This window comes from Lissotriton helveticus, chromosome 1_2 (genome assembly GCF_964261635.1).
Source record: "Lissotriton helveticus chromosome 1_2, aLisHel1.1, whole genome shotgun sequence".
Classification (NCBI taxonomy): domain Eukaryota; kingdom Metazoa; phylum Chordata; class Amphibia; order Caudata; family Salamandridae; genus Lissotriton; species Lissotriton helveticus.
Window position 1 is genome coordinate 310,328,343 of NC_136058.1, and position 26,138 is coordinate 310,354,480.

At 43.7% G+C, this 26,138-nt stretch overlaps 1 protein-coding gene across 1 annotated transcript in view; it reads right to left on the bottom strand.

Annotated features, from left to right (window-relative positions):
* LOC144802321 (HORMA domain-containing protein 1-like) overlaps positions 1–26,138 on the bottom strand; it is a 1,664,778-nt gene that overhangs the window by 288,606 nt on the left and 1,350,034 nt on the right. Inside the window, exon 12 of the mRNA XM_078671804.1 lies at positions 23,633–23,681. Coding sequence (XP_078527930.1) covers positions 23,633–23,681 — 49 coding nt within the window. The remainder of the gene's footprint in view (positions 1–23,632; positions 23,682–26,138) is intronic.

Genomic DNA, 26,138 nt, shown 5'->3' on the forward strand with positions numbered 1-26,138 from the left:
TCCCCAGGATCGCAATGCTGCCGCCACAGGAGGTAAGCACTTTGTGAAGATTCTTGGAGCAGATTTCAGTCCAAACGGTAGCACTTTGAACTGATAGTGGATGTCACCCACAGTGAAGCGGAGATACTTGCGATGTTTGGGATGGATTGGGCTGTGGAAGTAAGCGTCTTCCATGTCCAGAGAAGCCAGAAAATCTCCCATGTTTAGGCAACCTAGGATCTCTGAGAGGGTGACCATGCGAAATCCTTGTTTTTTTAGGAATCTCTTCAGGTTGCGAAGATCCAGGATGGGTCGCCATTACCCGGATTTCTTTTTGATCAGGAAAAAACGAGAATAGAAACCTGTTCTTCTCTGATGTACTGGGACCTTCTCTATGGCGTTCTTGAGGAGCATTGTACAAGCTTCTTTGAATAATAAGTGAAGACGAGGGGGAGGGGGTCACATGGGCAGAGTGGTAAGTGGCTTGGGGACAAATTCTAGGGTATGCCTTTTTTTTCACCAGGTCCAGAACCCACTGATCGGTGGTAATTTCTCGCTACCTGTCCACAAATGTTGAAATCTTCGCGCCCATGGGATGGGGAGAAGGTGTGAATAGCGTCCTGCTGAGAACACTGCTTCGTGCTAGAGTTTTGCCCTTGGTTCTGGGATCATTTTTGACCTCCCTGGCGAGAGAAACTAGCTATATTGGATTGTAGATATGATGATTGATAATTCTGCCTGTCTTGGGGCTGGTACTGCCTGTTCTGCTGTTGGTAACCTCCTCTCGAGGAATAACCACGCCCCTTAACGCCTCTGAATGTTCCACGTTTATATTGTAGGGAACCCAAAGATCTTGCAGTATCCGTATCGGTTTTAATTGCGTGGAGGGCCTCATCGATGTGCTTGCCAAACAACGTTTCGCCATTGTAAGCCATGTCCAATATCTTCGTCTGGACTTCTGGTCTGAAGGTGGTGGCTTTAAGCTACCCTTGATGCTTGAGAACTGCAGATCCAGCTAGCTGTCTAAAATTCGTATTTACAATGTCCAGTGTGCAGTCAATCGTTTCCGATGAAGCGCGTTCACCGTCCAACAAGATCTTCTGTGCTTCCTGCCTTTTGTCTTCAGGAATGAGATCAATCAATCCAGCCATATCTGTCCACATTTAGAGGTCATAGCGCCCTATCATGGCCAGGGAGTTAGCAGCTCTGATGGAAGCAGCTGCCATAGTTGAAAACTTTTTCCCAATGAGGTCTAATCGACGTCCCTCCTTGTCCGGCGGTGTAGTAATTGGTGTTGCCGGATTCTTAGACCTTTGTTGGGCAGCCTGGGAGATGATGAATCTAGTCTAGGGTAACCAATGAGACAAGATGGGCTAGTAGCTGGGGCCCGATATTTCTTGTCTATCCGTGGAAGCACCGCAGGCACAGATGCAGGGTTTTTCATGATCTTGACGCCTTCATTCCATATGTAGTCAATTATGGGTACGGCCCTGGTAACCTTCCTAGACTCTTCTTTAAAGTCATTAAGGAAACATTCTGTGGTTTGCAGGGTAACCAGGAGCTGAAATCTGGCAGCAGCTCTCTGCATGAGATTGTGAAAACCCCTTATATCTTCTGGTGGCGAATCAGATGGTTGGGGAATAAGGGGCAAAGGCATAGGGATAATATATGAATCCCATGGATCCACATGAGAATTCTCTTGTAATTCTCCTTCTTCAGCTTCCTCTTCACAGGATGTGTCTGGATCCTGACGAGGTTGCGAAGGTTGACGTTCTTCAGAAGGCTCTGTACATGGAGGCATCAGTATTGGAGCCTCATGTGGAGGTAAAGCATCTGGAACTGCCACAGGAGGAGGTGGAGGGATCACCTGCTGTGGTAGAAATCGTTTTCTGTAATCTGCGAGAATGGCTTATAAATCCTGGATGAGATTAGGAGGCAGATGGCTGGTGTCAGACTGATGAACTTATCTATGATACACCTTATGATGTGGGACCACAATGTCCTCCTGGTAATAATGCTCACTGTAATCCTCCTATTCTTCCTCTTTATCTTGACACTTTATATGTAGCTCAGAAGGATGATGAGCTATTCCAAAAGGTCCTTCTTCATCCTCATCCTCTTAATAGTCATCCTCTTCTTGCACATATGTATCTAAAAGATGCGACGGAGTAAGAGGCGAAATAGTACAATATTCATGTCTTTGAAATGTCTTCAGTTGAAAACTCCTAGATGGAATAGGAGTTGACTAAGTTGGAGCTGCACCTAAAGCCTTAGCTGTAGCCGGTAATAGCATTGTAGATGGCATGGTCGTCGCAGGATCTCCGTCGATGGGCTTGTTGTCCACGGGCTCTTTGTTATCATTGATGACGAAATCGTCGTCGACAGGCTCACCGTCAACGGAATCGTCGTCGACAAGATGGTCGTCGACAGAATCATCGTTGACGGGATCGTCCTCGACGGAATCATCGTTGACGGGCTCGACGTCGACGGGATGATCGTTGACGGGCTAGAGGTCGATGAAGCAGTCGTCGACGGCAGGGAAGGTACCTGTGTCTTCGTCGACGGTACGTCCCTCGTCGACAAGGCAGGCTTCGTCGACGGAGCTTTCGTCAACGTATGCTTCGATGAAGACTTCGTCAATGGGGCTTTCGTCGTCGATTCTTTGACGATGGTTGTCTTAGAAGTCACAAAAATCCTCGTTGACAAAATAGGAGATGTGATTGACAAAGTAGATATAGTCTCCGTCTACAAAGGAGCAGAAGAAGTGACAGAAACTGTTGACGATGGAGGGAAAGCCAGAGATTTTGAAAGGCTTTTACTCACTATTTTTGAAGATTGTTTGTGAGAGCAGAAGCCTGTGGAGACTTTGAAGGCCCAGAGGACGTAGGAGGAGACCTCTGAGGATGACCAAAAGTAAAGTGGGAGGACTTTAGATGTTTCTCCCCTCATTAGAAGAACTGTCCTGAGATCTGGCTCTCTTGCTGGACGTTGAGGCTGTCATCCTCTTCAACTGAGGAGTATTTAAGCCACAACAGGACTCTTGCCTCCCTAGCCCTCAGAGTCTTAGAAGGGAAAGTGCGGCAGATTTTACAATCTTTAGCCTCATGCTTGGGGTAGAGGCAGTAGATACAGTCCTTATGTTGATTATCAACATGGACTCTTTTCTTGTCACAGGTTCTGCAGGGCTTCAACAAGGCCTTCTTATCATACATCTTGAAGAAAAAACTGAGCTGGCACTCAGGGAGACACCCTTCCACACGATGTGCAGTGAAAATCTGAGGAGAACTGGCTCTGCAGAGAGGGTTCTAGAGGGTGCTGATAGCTGATTGGCTGTACCAAAAGTTTGGTTCCTTAAGCCTAATGATGTAGATAGGCTACTAAGAGTTAGTCCTCAGGCCTTTTTCTTTAGGGCCTACTACTGTTATTTACCTTTGGCACTGCTATTTTATTTACCGTAGGATTCCCGCCTCTGTGACGGGGAATGATTCAGGCATGTTAATGTATGAAAGATAACCCAATACTGGATAAGTTGATGAACATGTTTACCACTCGGGCTCCTTTCCTGAAAGCTCCCTCTGCAGGAGTCTTTTTCAGGAGCTGACTGTTTCTCAGAAGCTGGGTGAGAGGAGGACGGTTCTGCTCTTCTTTTCTTTTTCCTCTCTTCCTTAGTTCCATGACCTACTGCATGCACGCATACAAGACTATTGCCTTCACAAATGCTTAAAAGAGTTCTTTTGGAGATTTTTCTACCAGATATCACAGTTTCTCACCAAATGAGAAGGTGTGAGGCATACTACACACACTTTGTGTGGGTCTGACCCTACCTTCATTCTTCCACAGGAGGCACACAACAAAAATTGTAGACATTTCAGGCACAAAATGAGTGTCAGAACCAGGAATAAATTACTTTACTAAACAGCAGAATGTAAACAGTGTTCATCAATAATGGGAAATTTGGAATTCTGACTGAATTTCAGATAAGAAACAGAGGTGTCAAATCCCTCACCTGCTCTGGGATCCTTCTTTCACAAGCTGCAAAAAGAACTTGCTATGAGAGGCAAATGTCAGTACAATTTATCATGGGTAGAGGAAGCTCCTGGAACCTTAAAGAAACAGGAACTATTTTTATAGTTTTTAGTTTAAGCCTACCAGAGTGTACTTTTTCAAAGTTACACAGGCTTCAACCGTTTCTGCTCCTTGGATCCTGCAATGTAGGCTTGAAATGGGTTCTGATAGTCTACATGTCATTGATTTTTAGTGCAATAAATATGCTTTCAAAGGGTGCTACTCATAATTTGGACAAACGGATTTCCACATTGTGCTTACATCCTATGGACAAATAAATCAAAAATCATACATGCTGCGTGGAATTATTCTTACATTTATGACTATCATTTAAGATCCTACGATGCAAAAGGTCTTTAGGAAAGATTTCATACTGGACTTCCAGCTGCTGTATGAAAAAGCTTTAAAAAATATATATAAGAGTATCGTCAAACTTATTTCCAAGTGTCAGTGATAGTATATATGTATGTAGAATATGCAATTAAGATGTACAGATGACACTAATTTGGTGTCACAGTATACATGTAGATATATTAATATAGACAATCAAATGGCATTGAAATATCATGAACAAAAACTAATAAGCCAATGCACACCATCATGTGATTTTAAAGACCAATAAACTGTAGATGTTATTGGTCAAATTCCACCATTCTTCGAACTCATTGAGACCCATTAATACTGATTTGGTACAATTGACCATTTGTATTCATGAAACAAGAAAACAGCAACTGGGGTATGCATGGAGCACCTAATGTGCCCCAGGCAGTGTCTCATTCTATTCAGCCCTCCCTGTCCCTATACACAAAGTCCTGTCTGGGCTCTGGTTAACTTTAACCGGGATAGTCAGTGCTAACATGTCTTCTCCCTCTAGAAGGGTGGAATGCTACCCCCGTCGCCAGAATTGGCGGGGGGGGGGGGGGTAGTATTCCAAAGTGTATGACACCTTACACAACATGTTTTGATAAAACCAAACCAGAGTTAGCATTTAACCGCGAGGTTCATAATGCACTTAAGAGTATATGGTATGGCAATATCATAGAACAGCTATAAGGACATGGTTCCGAAAGCTGCAGACAGGCTCAGCTCATGCTAGAGCACTATCTCACACATAACCAAGCACTCTGCCTCCAGGATTGTTAAGGTCTGCCATAGGAGTGACTTATAGGTTACTGTGTGTCTATATATAAGGGTAGATATGGGAATACTATACCTAAGCAAGGGGTGATTACACGACCTTGCCCCAGCTGAGTGATCCGCCAGTTGTGTTAGTTTGGGTGGCCAGCCAGGGGTGGAATAATCCATGCTGCAGCCCCTGGTAGGCCTTGGTTGCACCTATGCCCTGGGCACCTATAGTACACTTGTACAGGGGCTGATAAGGTGAACCACTTACCAATTTGGTATGTACCTACAGTACATGGAGTCCATTTTACAGAGAGAGCAGATAGCCTGGGGTCCTGAATAGCAGGATCCCAGGCCAACTAAGTCGAAAACCAGCTAAACAGTAGGAAAAAAGTTGGGGGTAACCATAGTCAGGTATCCACCTTCCTACACCAAAAATCTGTAATAAAGATGCCCCTGCACAGGATGGCAAAGCAGCAGAAGAAGTTGGAACATAAAATTAATATGTCAGAAAAAAAGACCTGGATCTCAATGAAGAGCCAAGTCTCATGTCATTCTGGGGTATAAAATGATGTAGAACATCGATCTCTACGCTGATGATGTAGGAAGTGGAAAAGCAGTTTTAAACTCCATTAAAGGTCATACAGAAGTGGGCTTAGATATAATCTTTGGACAAACCAGGTCCAGTGCATGTAAAGTCTCCATACTAGATACTCATAAGGAATAATTGGCCTCAGAGGGCAACCAAGAAGGGTGAAATGGATCAGGAGAAGATTAAGGATGAGAAGAAGACAGTCTCAAAGAACTGTATTCCGGAGTGGGCCAAAGGATCTTCTTTAATGTAAAAGTGACAGATGATGCCTGGAATCTTGAAATCAATGGGGGTAATGTCAACAGGCATTGTCGTAATGTGCACCATGGATAATGTAAAGTCGATGTTGAATGTACAGAAAGGTATGGGCAGCAAAGTTGTCACTGTGATGTGAATTAATGTCGTCAGCAAAGAAGAGAGCAACATCCTGGTTAAAGATCTGGAATTTCTTCCTTGGTGTGACCGTGATGGGGTTTAGGTTGAGACAGCTCTTTGAGAGTGAACGTCTCTGGGCCATAGCCCACTACGGCAACAGCTACCTGTGATGTCGATCTTTAATGATATTGACAGTGGAGATGAAAACAAGTTACTTACCTGTAACTACAGTTATCCAGTATTGGTATCTTTCATAGATTCACATGCCTGAATCATTCCCCGTTGCCAAGGCGGGAGTCCCACGGTAAATAAAATAGCAGTGCCAAAGGTAAATAACAGTAGTAGGCCCTAAAGAAAAAGGCCTGAGGCCTAAATCTTAGTAGCCTATCTACGGGAAACATCCTTTACAACGAAACTTTTTCCACGCAGTACCTTTACAACGCAGGTATTACAACGCAAGCCGTTACAACGACTTGCGCTGGAGGGCGCTGTAGGATAGGGAATAGTTTAATTTACTATCCAAAACCTTTCCTACTATCCATGGGGACTGCAGTTGGAATAGTAAATTAAACTATTCCACTATCCAGCGCCCCCCAACGCAAGTCGTTGTAACGACTTGCGTTGGAAAACCTGCGTTGTAAAGGCATGCGTGGAAAAAGCATGCGTTGTAACGACATACATCCCTATCTACATCATTATGCTAAAGAACCAACCTTTTGGTACAACCAATCAGCTATCAGCACCCTCTAGAACCCTCTATGCAGAGCCAGTTCTCCCAAGGTTTTCGTTAGCACAAGTGGGAAATAAGTATCCCAAAATAGAGAACTGACTCTCCGGGGAGGAGGGTGGGTGCATGTGAATCCATAAAAGATACCAATACTGGATAACTGTAGTTACAGGTAAGTAACTTGTTTTCTTATCTAGTATTGGGGTATCTTTCATAGATTCACATGCCTGAATAAGAGTAGCAAGCAGTATACAACGTACGTATACAGTCGGTTGCGGATGGTGGGAGACCTGTGCTGATAAACTCTTTGTTGCATAGAGGTATGAAAAAACCAAACCTTAAGATAATGCATTAGTGCTTAGAAAAAGAGACATGTCTAGTAATATCAATACATGAACATGTAAGCCTTAAGCACATATTATGTGTATGTGTATATATATATTTATATATATGTATATATATATATATACATATATATATATATACATATACCTGAAATGAATAAAAGCAACCCCTGACACAGTGTTTCGCTCTAATTAGAGCTCTTCAGAGAGGTATAGCTTTGTCCAGACACAAGGGAGCACCCAGTATTAAGTCAAAACAAAACCCTTTCAGGCATAGAGTGACGCATAAATTATGCAAAAAAGAAGGAGAGAACTCTGGGTAGGTCTCAGTTTAGGTGGAAAGCAGCTCCTGTTAGAGCACTCTCAACACCAGCGACACTCTAGATCTGCTCACCTCAAATGTCTGTTTTTCTATCAAAGTTTTTAAGCATAGGATTAGACAGTGCTATCCATGCCGAGATAGAAAATGACAAAGTCTTTCGCCATTTAAACAGCAAAGTCTTTAAGCATAGGACTAGTACAGTGCAGTCCTTGCCGAGCTGTCAAATAACAAAAGGCATTTATCACTCCAGGCACAATATTACAGCATTGAATTGGTAAAATACCAACTCAAGCCAACCTGAAATGAATAAAAGCAACCCCTGACACAGTGTTTCGCTCTAATTAGAGCTCTTCAGAGAGGTATAGCTTTGTCCAGACACAAGGGAGCACCCAGTAGGATCGTGAGCAAGGTGGAGTGACACCGAAACGCGTAAAATAAAAAGGATTGCTGTTTAAAATCCCAGCTGGTTGTGCGACCCGTTGTTTCCCCTTCGGGGAATAGTTGTTGGAATAGTAAGCGGCTGGGTTCTGCCGCAGGATACCGCACATGTGCGAGCGCTGCACAAACTCCCGAGAAGGAACCGCTGTGGAGGAGATATATATATATATATACATGTATATATACATATATATATATTTATGTGCATGAATAAAGACAATGATAAATAATATTTAAAAAAAGTAAAGGGTACCTGAGAGTGGTGTCACAGAAAAAGGTGGCGTAGGACAGCCTGCCCAACTGCCGAATCCTCTTGACATGCAGATTGAAGACAGTAATGTTTGGTGAAGGTGTGGACATTTTTCCATGTCGCAGCACGACAGATATTTTCTAGCGTCACTTCAGTGAATAAAGCTGTTGACACTGCCATAGTTCTTGTAGAGTGGGCCTTGACCTTCCTTTGCAATGTCCTGTTAGCCTTGTCATGACAGAAATGGATAGTAGACGCTATCCAACAAGCAATCGTGGCCTTTGTGACTGCAGTTCCCAAAGCGACTTGATCGTAGGCCACAAATAATTGGTCAGATTTTCTAAATGTGCTTGTTCTTTTGATGTCAAGACAATGTAAAGCTCTTTCTGCTGATGTAGATGGATTTGTAAAGAAAATCTGAAATTTATTGGCTCATTGAGGTGAAACTGTCACGGTACCTTAGGTATAAATGTAGGATTCGTTCTTAGAGTCACTTAATCCTAAGAGAAATGTAAAAATGGTTCCTTTATTGTAAAGGCCTGAATTTCACTTACTCTTCTGGCAGATGTTATAGCTAGAAATAAAGCGACTTTCCATGTGAGAAATTTGAGCTCGGCTTTGTGGATGGGGTCAAACGGATGTTTCATCAATTGTGTGAGGACTGTGTTAAGCTCCCATTCCAGAGGAGGGGGTCGCACCGGAGGAAATGCCTGGAACAGACCTCTCATGAATTGTTTAATTAATGAAGATGAACATAAAGAAGGCCGAGCAGCACTTCTTCTGAATCTGGATAGTGCGGCTAAATGGACTTTAACCGATGAAAAAGTGAGTCCAGATCTTGCTAGATGTAGTAGATAGGGAAAAATTTGTTCTGCAGGAGCTTCTGTCAGATGATCCTTGTTATTCTCACACCAAGAGCAAAACCGCTTCCATTTAAGACGATAAGTTTTAATTGTGCTTTAAGCTTGTGATTTAGCTAATATGTCACGACAATCCTCAGGTATGTTGAGGTCCTTGAACTATAGGAAATCAGGAGCCATGCGTATAAATGTAAAGACTGAGGATCTGGGTGAACCACCTGTCCGTTGTTCCTCAAGAGCATTGTGGCTGTTGGAAGAAGACGGATCGGCTGGTCCTGGGACAGCAATAGAAGCTCTTAAAACCAGTACTGATGTGGCCATCGGGGTGCAATCAAGATGAGATGGTAGCTTTCCGATTTTACCATGCGTAACACTCTCGGGATTAGAGGTATTGGGGGAAAAGCGTAGGCACAAATCCCTAACCATCGCATGGACAGGGCATTCCCTCTTAACCCCTGTTGCGGATATCTGCTGACGTAATATCGGCATTTCTTGTTGTGTTTCGTTGCATACAAGTCCAACGTGGGTTTGCTCCAAGTCTGGAATATCCTGCTCACTTTAATGTGTTCTAGTTCCCACTTGTGACAGTCTGAGAGGGACCTGCTGAGTGTGTCTGCCAGGGTGTTGTTGAGGCCTCTGACATGCTCCGCCTTGAGTGTTATGTTGTGTAGCATCAACCATTCCCACAACTCTTGAGCCTCTCTTGACAGAGTTGCCGATCTTGTCCCTCCTTGCTTGTTCACATAAAACATGCTGGTGGTATTGTCTGTCCGAACCAGCACTCATGAGCCGGCAATCCTTGGGAGGAAAGCTTGCAGGGATAGAAAAATTGCTCGCAATTCTAGGCTGTTGATGTGTTGTTGTTTGTACTGTTGCGACCATTTGCCTTGTATCTGCAAATCTTGGAGATGACCTCCCCATCATTCCATGGAGGCATCTTTGGTCAGAACAAAATCCGGAACCTCTTGCAGAAATGTGAGACCTTGTGCCAAATTGACTCTCTGTGGCCACCAATCAAGAGCATTTACCATGCGTGGTGTGACCTTGATGATGTCGCTGATGGAACCTACAGCTTGCTGCCACTGAAGGTGCAGTTCCTCCTGTAGAGGTCTCATTCTGAGTCTTGCCGAAGGGACGAGGTTTATGACCAAATAACACATCCCCAGGAGTGAGGCAAACATACGGACCAAAAATGACTTTCTTTTTGAGACCCGAAGTGCTAGATTCTGAAGACGAAGCTGTCTTTCTTGTGACGAGAATGCTTTGCACTGAACCGTGTCCAGACAAGCCCCAAGGAAAGGAAGAACTTGCATCGGACGTAACTGGGATTTGCTTTTGTTCACAGTTAGCCCCAGAGAGTTGAAGAGATGTCGACACGTTGCAATGGAAGTCCTGACCGTTTACTCCGAAGGACCTTTGATTAGCCAATCGTCCAAGTACGGGAATACTTGGATTCCCCAGGATCCCAATGCTGCCGCCACAGGAGCTAAGCACTTTGTGAAGATCCTTGGAGCAGATTTCAGTCCAAACGGTAGCACTTTGAACTGATAGTGGATGTCACCCACAGTGAAGCGGAGATACTTGCGATGTTTGGGATGGATTGGGATGTGGAAGTAAGTGTCTTCCATGTCCAGAGAAGCCAGAAAATCTCCCACGTTTAGGCAACCTAGGATCTCTGAAAGGGTGACCATGCGAAATCCTTGGTTTTTTAGGAATCTCTTCAGTTGTGAAGATCCAGGATCGGTCGCCATTACCCGGATTTCTTTTTGATCAGGAAAAAACGAGAATAGAAACCTGTTCTTCTCTGATGTACTGGGACCTTCTCTATGGCGTTCTTGAGGAGCATTGTACAAGCTTCTTTGAACCATAAGTGAAGACGAGGGGGAGGGGGTCGCATGGGCAGAGTGGTAAGTGGCTTGGGGACAAATTCTAGGGTATGCCTTTTTTTTCACCAGGTCCAGAACCCACTGATCGGTGGTAATTTCTCGCCACCTGTCCACAAATGTTGAAATCTTCGCGCCCACGGGATGGGGAGAAGGTGTGAATAGCGTTCTGCTGAGAACACTGCTTCGTGCTAGAGTTTTGCCCTTGGTTCTGGGATCATTTTTGACCTCCCTGGCGAGAGAAACTAGCCATATTGGATTGTAGATATGATGATTGATAATTCTGCCTGTCTTGGGGCTGGTACTGCCTGTTCTGCTGTTGGTAACCTCCTCTCGAGGAATAACCACGCCCCTTAGCGCCTCTGAATGTTCCACGTTTATACTGTAGGGAACCCAAAGATCTTACCGTATCCGTATCGGTTTTAATTGCGTGGAGGTCCTCATCGATGTGCTTGCCAAACAACGTTTCGCCATTGTAAGCCATGTCCAATATCTTCGTCTGGACTTCTGGTATGAAGGTGGTGGCTTTAAGCTAACCTTGACGCCTACGAACTGCAGCTCCAGCTAGCTGTCTAAAATTCGTATTTACAATGTCCAGTGTGCAGTCAATCGTTTCCGATGAAGCGCATTCACCCTCCAACAAGATCTTCTGTGCTTCCTGCCTTTTGTGTTCCGGAATGAGATCAATCAATCCAGCCATATCTGTCCACATTTAGAGGTCATAGCGCCCTATCATGGCCAGGGAGCTAGCAGCTCTGATGGAAGCAGCTGCCATAGTTGAAAACTTTTTCCCAATGAGGTCTAATCGACGTCCCTCCTTGTCCGCGGTGTAGTAATTGGTGTTGCCGCATTCTTAGACCTTTGTTGGGCAGCCTGGGAGATGATGAATCTAGACTAGGGTAACCAATGAGACAAGATGGGCTAGTAGCTGGGGCCCGATATTTCTTGTCTATCCGTGGAAGCACCGCAGGCACAGATGCAGGGTTTTTCATGATCTTGACGCCTTCATTCCATATGTAGTCAATTATGGGTACGGCCCTGGTAACCTTCCTAGACTCTTCTTTAAAGTCATTAAGGAAACATTCTGTGGTTTCCACGGTAACCGGGAGCTGAAATCTGGCAGCAGCTCTCTGCATGAGATTGTGAAAACCCCCTATATCTTCTGGTGGCGAATCAGATGGTTGGGGAATAAGGGGCGAAGGCATAGGGATAATATATGAATCCCATGGATCCACATGAGAATTCTCTTGTAATTCTCCTTCTTCAGCTTCCTCTTCAGAGGATGTGTCTGGATCCTGACGAGGTTGCGAAGGTTGACGTTCTTCAGAAGGCTCTGTACATGGAGGCATCAGTATTGGAGCCTCATGTGGAGGTAAAGCATCTAGAACTGCCGCAGGAGGAGGTGGAGGGATCACCTGCTGTGGTGGAAATCGTTTTCTGTAATCTGCGAGAATGGCTTGTAAATCCTGGATCAGATTAGGAGGCAGATGGCTGGTGTCAGACTGATGAACTTATCTATGATACACCTTATGATGTGGGACCACAATGTCCTCCTGGTAATAATGCTCACTGTAATCCTCCTATTCTTCCTCTTTATCTTGACACTTTATATGTAGCTCAGAAGGATGATGAGCTATTCCAAAAGGTCCTTCTTCATCCTCATCCTCTTAATCGTCATCCTCTTCTTGCACATATGTATCTAAAAGATGCGACGGAGTAAGAGGCGAAATAGTACAATATTCATGTCTTTGAAATGTCTTCAGTTGAAAACTCCTAGATGGAATAGGAGTTGACTAAGTTGGAGCTGCACCTAAAGCCTAAGCTGTAGCCGGTAATAGCATTGTAGATGGCATGGTCGTCGACGGGATCTCCGTCGATGGGCTTGTTGTCCACGGGCTCTTTGTTATCATTGATGACGAAATCGTCGTCGACAGGCTCACCGTCAACGGAATCGTCGTCGACAAGATGGTCGTCGACAGAATCAACGTTGACGGGATCGTCCTCGATGGAATCATCGTTGACGGGCTCGACGTCGACGGGATGATCGTTGACGGGCTAGAGGTCGATGAAGCAGTCGTCAACGGCAGGGAAGGTACCTGTTTCTTCGTCGACGGTACGTCCCTGGTCGACAAGGCAGGCTTCGTCGACAGAGCTTTCGTCAACGTATGCTTCGATGAAGACTTCGTCAATGGGGCTTTCGTCGACGATTCTTCGACGATGGTCGTCTTAGAAGTCACAAAAATCCTCGTTGACAAAATAGGAGATGTGATTGACAAAGTAGATATAGTCTCCGTCGACAAAAGAGCAGAAGAAGTGACAGAAACTGTTGACGATGGAGGGAAAGCCAGAGATTTTGAAAGGCTTTTACTCACTGTTTTTGAAGATTGTTTGTGAGAGTCCTTGAGAGCAGAATCCTGTGGATACTTTGAAGGCCCAGAGGACGTAGGAGGAGACTTCTGAGGATGGCCAGAAGTAAAGTGGGAGGACTTTAGATGTTTTCTCCCCTCATTAGAAGAACTGTCCTGAGATCTGGCTCTCTTGCTGGACGTTGAGGCTGTCATCCTCTTCAGCTGAGGAGGATTTAAGCCACAACAGGACTCTTGCCTCCCTAGCCTTCTGAGTCTTAGAAGGGAAAGTGCGGCAGATTTTACAATCTTTAGCCTCATGCTTGGGGTAGAGGCAGTAGATACAGTCCTTATGTTGATTATCAACATGGACTCTTTTCTTGTGACAGGTTCTGCAGAGCTTCAACAAGGCCTTCTTATCATACATCTTGAAGAAAAAACTGAGCTGGCACTCAGGGAGACACCCTGAGTGCACGATGTGCAGTGAAAATCTGAGGAGAACTGGCTCTGCAGAGAGGGTTCCAGAGGGTGCTGATAGCTGATTGGTTGTACCAAAAGTTTAGTTCTTTAAGCATAATGATGTAGATAGGATACTAAGAGTTAGTCCTCAGTCCTTTTTCTTTAGGGCCTACTACTGTTATTTACCTTTGGCACTGCCTCTGTGACGGGGAATGATTCAGGCATGTGAATCTATGAAAGATAACCCAATACTGGATAAGTTGATGAACATGTTTACCACTCGGGCTCCTTTCCTGAAAGCTCCCTCTGCAGGAGTCTTTTTCAGGAGCTGACTGTTTCTCAGAAGCTGGGTGAGAGGAGGATGTTACTGCTCTCCTTTTCTTTTTCCTCTCTTCCTTAGTTCCATGACCTACTGCATGCACGCATACAAGACTATTGCCTTCACAAATGCTTAAAAGAGTTCTTTTGGAGATTTTTCTACCAGATATCACAGTTTCTCACCAAATGAGAAGGTGTGAGGCATACTACACACACTTTGTGTGGGTCTGACCCTACCTTCATCCTTCCACAGGAGGCACACAACAAAAATTGTAGACATTTCAGGCAAAAAATGAGTGTCTGAACCACGAAAAAATTACTTCACTGAACAGCAGAATGTAAACAGTGTTCATCAATAATGGGAAATTTGAAATTCTGACTGAATTTCAGATAAGAAACAGAGGTGTCAAATCCCTCACCTGCTCTGGGATCCTTCTTTCACAAGCTGCAAAAAGAACTTGCTATGAGAGGCAACTGTCAGTACAATTTATCATGGGTAGAGGAAGCTCCTGGAACTTTAAAGAAACAGGAACTATTTTCATAGCTTTTAATTTAAGCCTACCAGGGTGTACTTTTTCAAAGTTACACAGGCTTCAACCGTTTTTGCTCCTTGGATCCTGCAATGTAGGCTTGAAATGGGTTCTGATAGTCTACATGTCATCGATTTTTGGTGCATTAAATATGCTTTCAAACGGTGCTACTCATAATTTGGACAAACGGATTTCCACATTGTGCTTACATCCTATGGACAAATAAATCAAAAATCATACATGCTGCGTGGAATTATTCTTACATTTATGACTATCATTTAAGATCCTACGATGCAAAAGGTCTTTAGGAAAGATTTCATACTGGACTTCCAGCTGCTGTATGAAAAAGCTTTAAAAAATATATATGAGTACCATCAAACTTATTTCCAAGTGTCAGTGATAGTATATATGTATGTAGAATATGCAATTAAGATGTACAGATGACACTAATTTGGTGTCACAGTATACATGTAGATATATTAATATACACAATCAAATAGCATTGAAATATCATGAACAAAAACTAATAAGCCAATGCACACCATCATGTGATTTTAAAGACCAATAAACTGTAGATGTTATTGGTCAAATTCCACCATTCTTCGAACTCATTGAGACCCATTAATACTGATTTGGTACAATTGACCATTTGTATTCATGAAACAAGAAAACAGTCACCAGGGCATCTTCTCATTTGTTTGATTACTTAGCATCTTATGTCATCCAGGGTATGCTGTGATGTCTTTATTTGTTCAGGCTAATGAAGTAAAGAGGTGCTCTATCTTATTCTGCTCCTACGTTGTAGTGTCCGTATCTTCACTTTCTGTAGGGTTAGAGTAATATTCAACTTATGACATGGACACAAATACCATCAGTTACATTTTGGGAGTTACATGTCATGTGACCTCTTAGGAGTATTTTAATGTGCTCAAATGTGGAAATGTGAAGGCACATGTGCTGCACTTCCCACTTTTGAACTGTCCAACCACAAAAGGCTACATATATATATATATATATATATATATATATATATATATATATATATATATATATATATATATATATATATATATATATATATATATATATGTATATGTATATGTATATATATATATATATATATATATATATATATATATGTATCCCAAAGTGCTCTGCAGCAAGGACGCACTCATCAGCAGGTAGGTAAAACCATTATTTTATTAGCATTGGAAGCAGCATTTCCCCGTAATTGATTCCTTTCGCCAACGCGTTTCAAAGCAGTAAGCTTTTTCTTCAGGGCGTGAATGCTTCTGCGGAGATACTGTCCCACGTGTGCTCAATTACTTTTATGTGCTTCGTAGCACTCTCTGTGCATCTTGGAACTCGTAGTTTGCTTGGTAGCTTGTTCGGTAATTGAGGGGACAGTTAACATTTTACTTTCCCACAGTGGGTCCCGCAGTTTGTCATTTCTTGTAAAAAGGTCACAGTGATTGTTTCACTAGTTCACTATGATTTTCAAGCCCTCCAGTGGGCCCCGGTATGAAGCACTACTTCCACTCTCAAGCATCCTGCTGTGCCTTTACGGACCCAGACAACTTCTGCTCCGACGGCCCCTTCTCCAACGGCTCCCTCCTCCTTCACCAGGTGGTGCGCCCTCTACGACCGAAGCCGTCGTATTTTTATGTATCCCAAAGTGCTCTGCAGCAAGGACGCACTCATCAGCAGGTAGGTAAAACCATTATTTTATTAGCATTGGAAGCAGCATTTCCCCGTAATTGATTCCTTTCGCCAACGCGTTTCAAAGCAGTAAGCTTTTTCTTCAGGGCGTGAATGCTTCTGCGGAGATACTGTCCCACGTGTGCTCAATTACTTTTATGTGCTTCGTAGCACTCTCTGTGCATCTTGGAACTCGTAGTTTGCTTGGTAGCTTGTTCGGTAATTGAGGGGACAGTTAACATTTTACTTTCCCACAGTGGGTCCCGCAGTTTGTCATTTCTTGTAAAAAGGTCACAGTGATTGTTTCACTAGTTCACTATGATTTTCAAGCCCTCCAGTGGGCCCCGGTATGAAGCACTACTTCCACTCTCAAGCATCCTGCTGTGCCTTTACGGACCCAGACAACTTCTGCTCCGACGGCCCCTTCTCCAACGGCTCCCTCCTCCTTCACCAGGTGCAGCGCCCTCTACGACCGAAGCCGTTGTATTTTTATGTATCCCAAAGTGCTCTGCAGCAAGGACGCACTCATCAGCAGGTAGGTAAAACCATTATTTTATTAGCATTGGAAGCAGCATTTCCCCGTAATTGATTCCTTTCGCCAACGCGTTTCAAAGCAGTAAGCTTTTTCTTCAGGGCGTGAATGCTTCTGCGGAGATACTGTCCCACGTGTGCTCAATTACTTTTATGTGCTTCGTAGCACTCTCTGTGCATCTTGGAACTCGTAGTTTGCTTGGTAGCTTGTTCGGTAATTGAGGGGACAGTTAACATTTTACTTTCCCACAGTGGGTCCCGCAGTTTGTCATTTCTTGTAAAAAGGTCACAGTGATTGTTTCACTAGTTCACTATGATTTTCAAGCCCTCCAGTGGGCCCCGGTATGAAGCACTACTTCCACTCTCAAGCATCCTGCTGTGCCTTTACGGACCCAGACAACTTCTGCTCCGACGGCCCCTTCTCCAACGGCTCCCTCCTCCTTCACCAGGTGGTGCGCCCTCTACGACCGAAGCCGTCGTATTTTTATGTATCCCAAAGTGCTCTGCAGCAAGGACGCACTCATCAGCAGGTAGGTAAAACCATTATTTTATTAGCATTGGAAGCAGCATTTCCCCGTAATTGATTCCTTTCGCCAACGCGTTTCAAAGCAGTAAGCTTTTTCTTCAGGGCGTGAATGCTTCTGCGGAGATACTGTCCCACGTGTGCTCAATTACTTTTATGTGCTTCGTAGCACTCTCTGTGCATCTTGGAACTCGTAGTTTGCTTGGTAGCTTGTTCGGTAATTGAGGGGACAGTTAACATTTTACTTTCCCACAGTGGGTCCCGCAGTTTGTCATTTCTTGTAAAAAGGTCACAGTGATTGTTTCACTAGTTCACTATGATTTTCAAGCCCTCCAGTGGGCCCCGGTATGAAGCACTACTTCCACTCTCAAGCATCCTGCTGTGCCTTTACGGACCCAGACAACTTCTGCTCCGACGGCCCCTTCTCCAACAGCTCCCTCCTCCTTCACCAGGTGGTGCGCCCTCTACGACCGAAGCCGTCGTATTTTTATGTATCCCAAAGTGCTCTGCAGCAAGGACGCACTCATCAGCAGGTAGGTAAAACCATTATTTTATTAGCATTGGAAGCAGCATTTCCCCGTAATTGATTCCTTTCGCCAACGCGTTTGAAAGCAGTAAGCTTTTTCTTCAGGGCGTGAATGCTTCTGCGGAGATACTGTCCCACGTGTGCTCAATTACTTTTATGTCCTTCGTAGCACTCTCTGTGAAGGAGGAGGGAGCCGTTGGAGAAGGGGCCGTCGGAGCAGAAGTTGTCTGGGTCCGTAAAGGCACAGCAGGATGCTTGAGAGTGGAAGTAGTGCTTCATACCGGGGCCCACTGGAGGGCTTGAAAATCATAGTGAACTAGTGAAACAATCACTGTGACCTTTTTACAAGAAATGACAAACTGCGGGACCCACTGTGGGAAAGTAAAATGTTAACTGTCCCCTCAATTACCGAACAAGCTACCAAGCAAACTACGAGTTCCAAGATGCACAGAGAGTGCTACGAAGCACATAAAAGTAATTGAGCACACGTGGGACAGTATCTCCGCAGAAGCATTCACGCCCTGAAGAAAAAGCTTACTGCTTTGAAACGCGTTGGTGAAAGGAATCAATTACGGGGAAATGCTGCTTCCAATGCTAATAAAATAATGGTTTTACCTACCTGCTGATGAGTGCGTCCTTGCTGCAGAGCACTTTGGGATACATAAAAATACGACGGCTTCGGTCGTAGAGGGCGCACCACCTGGTGAAGGAGGAGGGAGCCGTTGGAGAAGGGGCAGTCGGAGCAGAAGTTGTCTGGGTCCGTAAAGGCACAGCAGGATGCTTGAGAGTGGAAGTAGTGCTTCATACCGGGGCCCACTGGAGGGCTTGAAAATCATAGTGAACTAGTGAAACAATCACTGTGACCTTTTTACAAGAAATGACAAACTGCGGGACCCACTGTGGGAAAGTAAAATGTTAACTGTCCCCTCAATTACCGAACAAGCTACCAAGCAAACTACGAGTTCCAAGATGCACAGAGAGTGCTACGAAGCACATAAAAGTAATTGAGCACACGTGGGACAGTATCTCCGCAGAAGCATTCACGCCCTGAAGAAAAAGCTTACTGCTTTGAAACGCGTTGGTGATAGGAATCAATTACGGGGAAATGCTGCTTCCAATGCTAATAAAATAATGGTTTTACCTACCTGCTGATGAGTGCGTCCTTGCTGCAGAGCACTTTGGGATACATAAAAATACGACGGCTTCGGTCGTAGAGGGCGCACCACCTGGTGAAGGAGGAGGGAGCCGTTGGAGAAGGGGCAGTCGGAGCAGAAGTTGTCTGGGTCCGTAAAGGCACAGCAGGATGCTTGAGAGTGGAAGTAGTGCTTCATACCGGGGCCCACTGGAGGGCTTGAAAATTATAGTGAACTAGTGAAACAATCACTGTGACCTTTTTACAAGAAATGACAAACTGCGGGACCCACTGTGGGAAAGTAAAATGTTAACTGTCCCCTCAATTACCGAACAAGCTACCAAGCAAACTACGAGTTCCAAGATGCACAGAGAGTGCTACGAAGCACATAAAAGTAATTGAGCACACGTGGGACAGTATCTCCGCAGAAGCATTCACGCCCTGAAGAAAAAGCTTACTGCTTTGAAACGCGTTGGCGAAAGGAATCAATTACGGGGAAATGCTGCTTCCAATGCTAATAAAATAATGGTTTTACCAACCTGCTGATGAGTGCGTCCTTGCTGCAGAGCACTTTGGGATACATAAAAATACGACGGCTTCGGTCGTAGAGGGCGCACCACCTGGTGAAGGAGGAGGGAGCCGTTGGAGAAGGGGCCGTCGGAGCAGAAGCTGTCTGGGTCCGTAAAGGCACAGCAGGATGCTTGAGAGTGGAAGTAGTGCTTCATACCGGGGCCCACTGGAGGGCTTGAAAATCATAGTGAACTAGTGAAACAATCACTGTGACCTTTTTACAAGAAATGACAAACTGCGGGACCCACTGTGGGAAAGTAAAATGTTAACTGTCCCCTCAATTACCGAACAAGCTACCAAGCAAACTACGAGTTCCAAGATGCACAGAGAGTGCTACGAAGCACATAAAAGTAATTGAGCACACGTGGGACAGTATCTCCGCAGAAGCATTCACGCCCTGAAGAAAAAGCTTACTGCTTTGAAACGCGTTGGCGAAAGGAATCAATTACGGGGAAATGCTGCTTCCAATGCTAATAAAATAATGGTTTTACCTACCTGCTGATGAGTGCGTCCTTGCTGCAGAGCACTTTGGGATACATAAAAATACGACGGCTTCGGTCGTAGAGGGCGCACCACCTGGTGAAGGAGGAGGGAGCCGTTGGAGAAGGGGCCGTCGGAGCAGAAGTTGTCTGGGTCCGTAAAGGCACAGCAGGATGCTTGAGAGTGGAAGTAGTGCTTCATACCGGGGCCCACTGGAGGGCTTGAAAATCATAGTGAACTAGTGAAACAATCACTGTGACCTTTTTACAAGAAATGACAAACTGCGGGACCCACTGTGGGAAAGTAAAATGTTAACTGTCCCCTCAATTACCGAACAAGCTACCAAGCAAACTACGAGTTCCAAGATGCACAGAGAGTGCTACGAAGCACATAAAAGTAATTGAGCACACGTGGGACAGTATCTCCGCAGAAGCATTCACGCCCTGAAGAAAAAGCTTACTGCTTTGAAACGCGTTGGCGAAAGGAATCAATTACGGGGAAATGCTGCTTCCAATGCTAATAAAATAATGGTTTTACCTACCTGCTGATGAGTGCGTCCTTGCTGCAGAGCACTTTGGGATACATAAAAATACGACGGCTTCGGTCGTAGAGGGCGCACCACCTGGTGAAGGAGGAGGGAGCCGTTGGAGAAGGGGCCGTCGGAGCAGAAGTTGTCTGGGTCCGTAAAGGCACAGCAGGATGCTTGAGAGTGGAAGTAGTGCTTCATACCGGGGCCCACTGGAGGGCATGAAAATCATAGTGAACTAGTGAAACAATCACTGTGACCTTTTTACAAGAAATGACAAACTGCGGGACCCACTGTGGGAAAGTAAAATGTTAACTGTCCCCTCAATTACCGAACAAGCTACCAAGCAAACTACGAGTTCCAAGATGCACAGAGAGTGCTACGAAGCACATAAAAGTAATTGAGCACACGTGGGACAGTATCTCCGCAGAAGCATTCACGCCCAGAAGAAAAAGCTTACTGCTTTGAAACGCGTTGGCGAAAGGAATCAATTACGGGGAAATGCTGCTTCCAATGCTAATAAAATAATGGTTTTACCTACCTGCTGATGAGTGCGTCCTTGCTGCAGAGCACTTTGGGATACATATATATATATATATATATATATATATATATATATATATATATATATATATATATATATATATATATATATATATATATATATATATATATGTATATATATGTATATGTATGTATCTGGCTAGAAGGCGAACAACAGTTTGGACCAGAAGAAATCGTTCATACTGCTGAGTATTTGTCAATGTGTATTCACAACCTTCTTAATCAGTCATCCTCAGGATTATATGAGTTTACACAAATTGAATAGTTCATGCCAGATTGCTTGGTTTTAGGCATCAGTAAATCTTCTTGTGGAAGAAACCAAGATCACTTTTTAGCTTGCTTAAATATCCTCATTGGATGGCCTCTTTCAGAAAGTCTAGCAATTAGATGATATGACTCTTGACCCAGCGCCTTATTACCCTTACGGGTGAGTAGTCGCGCTTTACAAACACATGACTTTCATGAATTTACAATTCCGACAACAAGCTCACCAATTGTACAGATGGAAAATCGTAATGCAAACTGCACTGGCCAAGCACATACAAAAATTACAAAAAAGGAGAATACTTACCTGTGAGCTGCTGGTGAATACGATCAGCAAGATAACTAACAACATATTATACACAGGAATATAATTTTTTTCGAACCATTTTGTCATTTTTTTGGACTGTACACCATTTTTAATGAATCATAATCTCACACCGCCCCAAATCAGGAACAAGTGCACACTCCCTGCCACCCTGACCCTTACATTTTGGAACAGCTAACCTCTACTTCTTTAGGGAAAGAAACACAAATGGAGGGCCAGAGGGAGGGAAGGTTCTCACTATTACCAGTAGGACTGCCAAGCAAGAGACACAATCAATGTCAGCTCTAAAGCTGGTAAATGCTGAACTGCCTGGAGGTCCTCGCAAATAAATTATACTGATGTTTTATTTATCTCATCATAAATTAAGACATTTGGAGAGGGCTTGCTGTCGTGCCAACTGAGGCCCAGTTATATATTTACATTAAAATTGGGCCCAAAAAACTGCGTTTTCCCCCCAAATATGTTTATTGATCTTACTTATAAAAAGTGCTGATTACATCAAGATATTGTGGTACTGTTGCCCGGGCTGAATCATTCCAGGTGCACTGTACAGCAATACATGCATACATAGATGAAAGGAGAAATACTGGGCCATATTACTAAGATGTGCGTTAAAAAACACACATCGCACATTTCCCTATCGCCGGATTTTATCGCCGTGTTAGCGCGTAATTATCAACGCGCAACACGTAGGCGATAGGAATTAGCGCATGAAAACAAGCGTTGTTGTCACGCGCTAATGTGTGCCTTGATAATATGGGGTGGTGAATTCAGCTTTATGATCCACACCCCATGTTATCAATGCCTAACACCTGATCAAAGCAGGCGTTGGAAGACCTGTGATAAACGAGTTTATCGCAGGTCTCTTTCTCCCAGCGCCTGCCTTGGTAATAGGGTGTTACCACCTCCAACCAAATTTTACATGTGGTTGGACGTGGGAACGCCCACTTTGCATGTCATTAGCGATGTTTCTCGCTGACATGCAAAGTGGGCTTGAGGCAGGCGTTAGCATGCCCTTGTTAATAGGGCGCTAGAAGTATCGCCGCTTTCTCGGCACAATTTGCCGAAAAAGCGGCGATACTTCACCTTGGTAATATGGCCCACAGTCCTATGTAAACAACCATCTCTTCACCCACCCTCAAAAGGTGAAGGTACAAGAGTCTAATCGGGCATCAGAAACAAAAAGCATACTAAAAAGAGACAATACCCAGAGAAACAACCAAAGCAGCTCGTCCTCCTGTCCCTCCCCCATCCCATTCCCAAGAAAGATATGCACTGTGTCTCCCAACTGGCGGTCCACAGCACACAAAGAGCAGGAGCGCAAAGGAGTTAAACAAAGTGGTTTATGAGTGTTGCTACTCGTATTCCAAAAAAGACTGCTTTTCTGTCACTCAGCTTGAGTGACGTCCCACCCTTGAGGCTCACTGTGATTGTATTAGATTGGCTCAGATGCTTGTGGGAGGATCCCTCAAAGAAGACAAATAAGACACATTTGATGGAACACATGAAATGTGATTGTTCCTGACTGGATATCAGGAGCATTATAAGGGTATTGTTTATACTGGATCATATCACTCCACGTGACATGACAATTAAGCTTATGGTTGGAATATCTGTGCATAAATGTTACAAATTCTATGGACCACAAAGCTCATATTTTATCAAACTCACACAATATACATTTTCAATACATTGTTTCCCAAAATAGAATACCTTTTTAGGGCTTCAAGTATTACTCCAAGATGTATTTTAAATAGAATGTATAACTTGAGGCACTTATTATCATTTGGTTTGATTGTATTAAGGTTACTGGATTATGATTAGGAAGATAACATGGCATACACACAAGCCAAGAACAAACATATAATCAGTGGAGCCACTTACCAGAAGCTCTTTCTGCATCCTGTGTACATTCTTCTAGACAGCCAAGTACCTTTCAGTATAGAAAGAATAATTATTTTGATATTTTCCAGCACAGGGGGTACACAGCGTTATCAATTTGCTTTATTCTAAACGTCCTTTGTGCTCCAAAGTATCTATTTAACAACTTACACATAAAAACAACTTTCTTAATGTTGTATGAAAAATAATGTTTTTTTACCTTTCATACTAGTACTTCTTCACTGGAATCTTCATTGAAATCATAAGCATTGAATAGTCCTACCCTCACGCAGAGATCTCAGAGCACTTTTTCTAAAGTCGCATTTTGTTTAGTATCTTTACCTTACTTCGAAAAGGCCACTGAAGGAAATGTGACAAAAAAATGAACAGGCTATATTGCAAATGACATTAATATATTTTAAAAGATGGAAGAAAATACATCATGCCTTACAAATGTCACTAAATTAAAGAAAAGTGACATTTTAAAAACATCCTTAAGAAAGCCTTTTCATTTTCTTTCACAGTGAATGATAGGGATCGAAAGGGCAATGTAACTGTATAGGCTGCAGCAATGTAAGAAAAACAATAGAACACTGCACCTTTAAGGACATCCTGACCTCCAGTGTCCCGTTAAGCCTTGTAAGTGGAAGTTGACCCAGTTCGTTTTGAGACTTTAGGTAATAGGAAAGTATAAACTGAACTTTATCTCTTCCATCGGGAGGAGAGACGGTTGCTTATGATTTCAAAGGTGACTGCCCTGAAGAAGAACAAGGAATACAGGTAAGAAACCATTCCTTCTCCTTCAGGGGAACTCAAGCAATCCAAATCTTCAATACCTTGTTCCTGAACAAAATAGACCCTTTGTAGTTAAATTAAGGCATTCAAGTAGAACTCCAAGATGTATCTGAGTGTACCAGATTCAACAGGACGGAAAGTATGTGGTACATCTGCCACCACTATGAAAGCAGCGAGTGCTTCTGTAATCCTAAGGAGGTATGAAAGGTTGCTCTGGGACTCACTACAACCATTCATAATGGACCTGCCAGGAGACAGACTTGAAGGTTTTACACAGGATTTCAAATCTCCTGTCTTCAGGGAACACATTGTTTGGATCTCATGCTGATGACAAGATATCTTGTATCAAAACAAAACTAGACACTCTGTGGGCAGTTGGATTGGAGAAGATAAAAGAATACAGGAAGCATTCCTTCCAAACCTAGTGCTAATATTACCTTGGGAGAGTTCAAATCGCTCAATAGCCACAACATCAACAAAAACAACAGCAGATGCATCAACAGCAGACAAGTCAATCTAGTTGCAGAGGAGGTCACCCACGGTCTGTCCTAACCTCTAAACCTCCCACCAGTGGCAAACTATGAGTTGCCACTTCCCCCTCTTCTTTTACAAAATCGGGTGGGGAAAGCATTACCTCTTACCTAGAACATTGGAAAATTATAACCTTTTAGAAATGGGTTCTGAATGTTTTGCAAAATGGATACTGTCTCAAATTCAAGTAACCTCCACCAACAGTTTCACCAAATAAGTCATCCCCTTTTCACAAAGAGCAACTTTGGCAAAAAGACTACATCCTCTTGCAAAACAAAGTTGTGGAAATGGTCTTAATTCCTTTGAAATGTATTCCTGTTACATTTTTTGTGCAGAAGAAAGGAATAAAGAACAAGTTCAGACCCATTCTAGATTTGAAAGTGGACAAGTGGATTTGCAATGAAAAGTTCAGAATGTTGTTGATGCTGCATCAGATCTACCCCCAAGTTTATCAGGGGGATGAGTTATGCTCTGTGGATCGGCAAGCGCTTTATTTGCATATACAGATAGCCCAGAAAAACTGGAAATTCCTGAGGATTATACTGGGAAGCGCCCATTACCAATACAAAGCCCTTCCTTTCGACCTCGTGTCTGCACCTTTTCAAAATGCATGGTAGCCGTTACAGTATATGTCAAGTGCTGACATATTCATTTACGCCCTATCTAAATGATTGGGTAGTCAAAGCTTCAACGCTTCTGCAACCATGCCAACATTACCATAAAGCTGTTGTTGCCCTCAACCGTCTGGAATTGCATGTAAATTATAAAACATATATATTTCATCCCACTATAAACCCTTCATTACCTGGGATCAGTTTCAGATACAGTAAATACAAAAGTGGTTGCTTCGGAAGAGAGACCTTCATCTATCCTTCAGAAATGTCGGAATGTGAAGGAAACAGTCCATCCTACAGTGCAACACATATCGTTTCTGGGATAAATGGCATCCTGCATCTTCCTCATACCAAATGCACTTCTGAACACAAGATCTCTGGAACAGTTTCTGGAGGATGAGTGGGACCAACTCTGAGAAAAATTAAAAGACAAACTGACGAAAACAACACATGCAGAGCAATTGCTCAGCAGGTGATGCCTTTTAGACAACCTGTTCAAGCAAATGAACTTTCATTAAGACATCCCAATGGAGATGACGGTAATGGATGCCTCCCATAGGGTGCATACA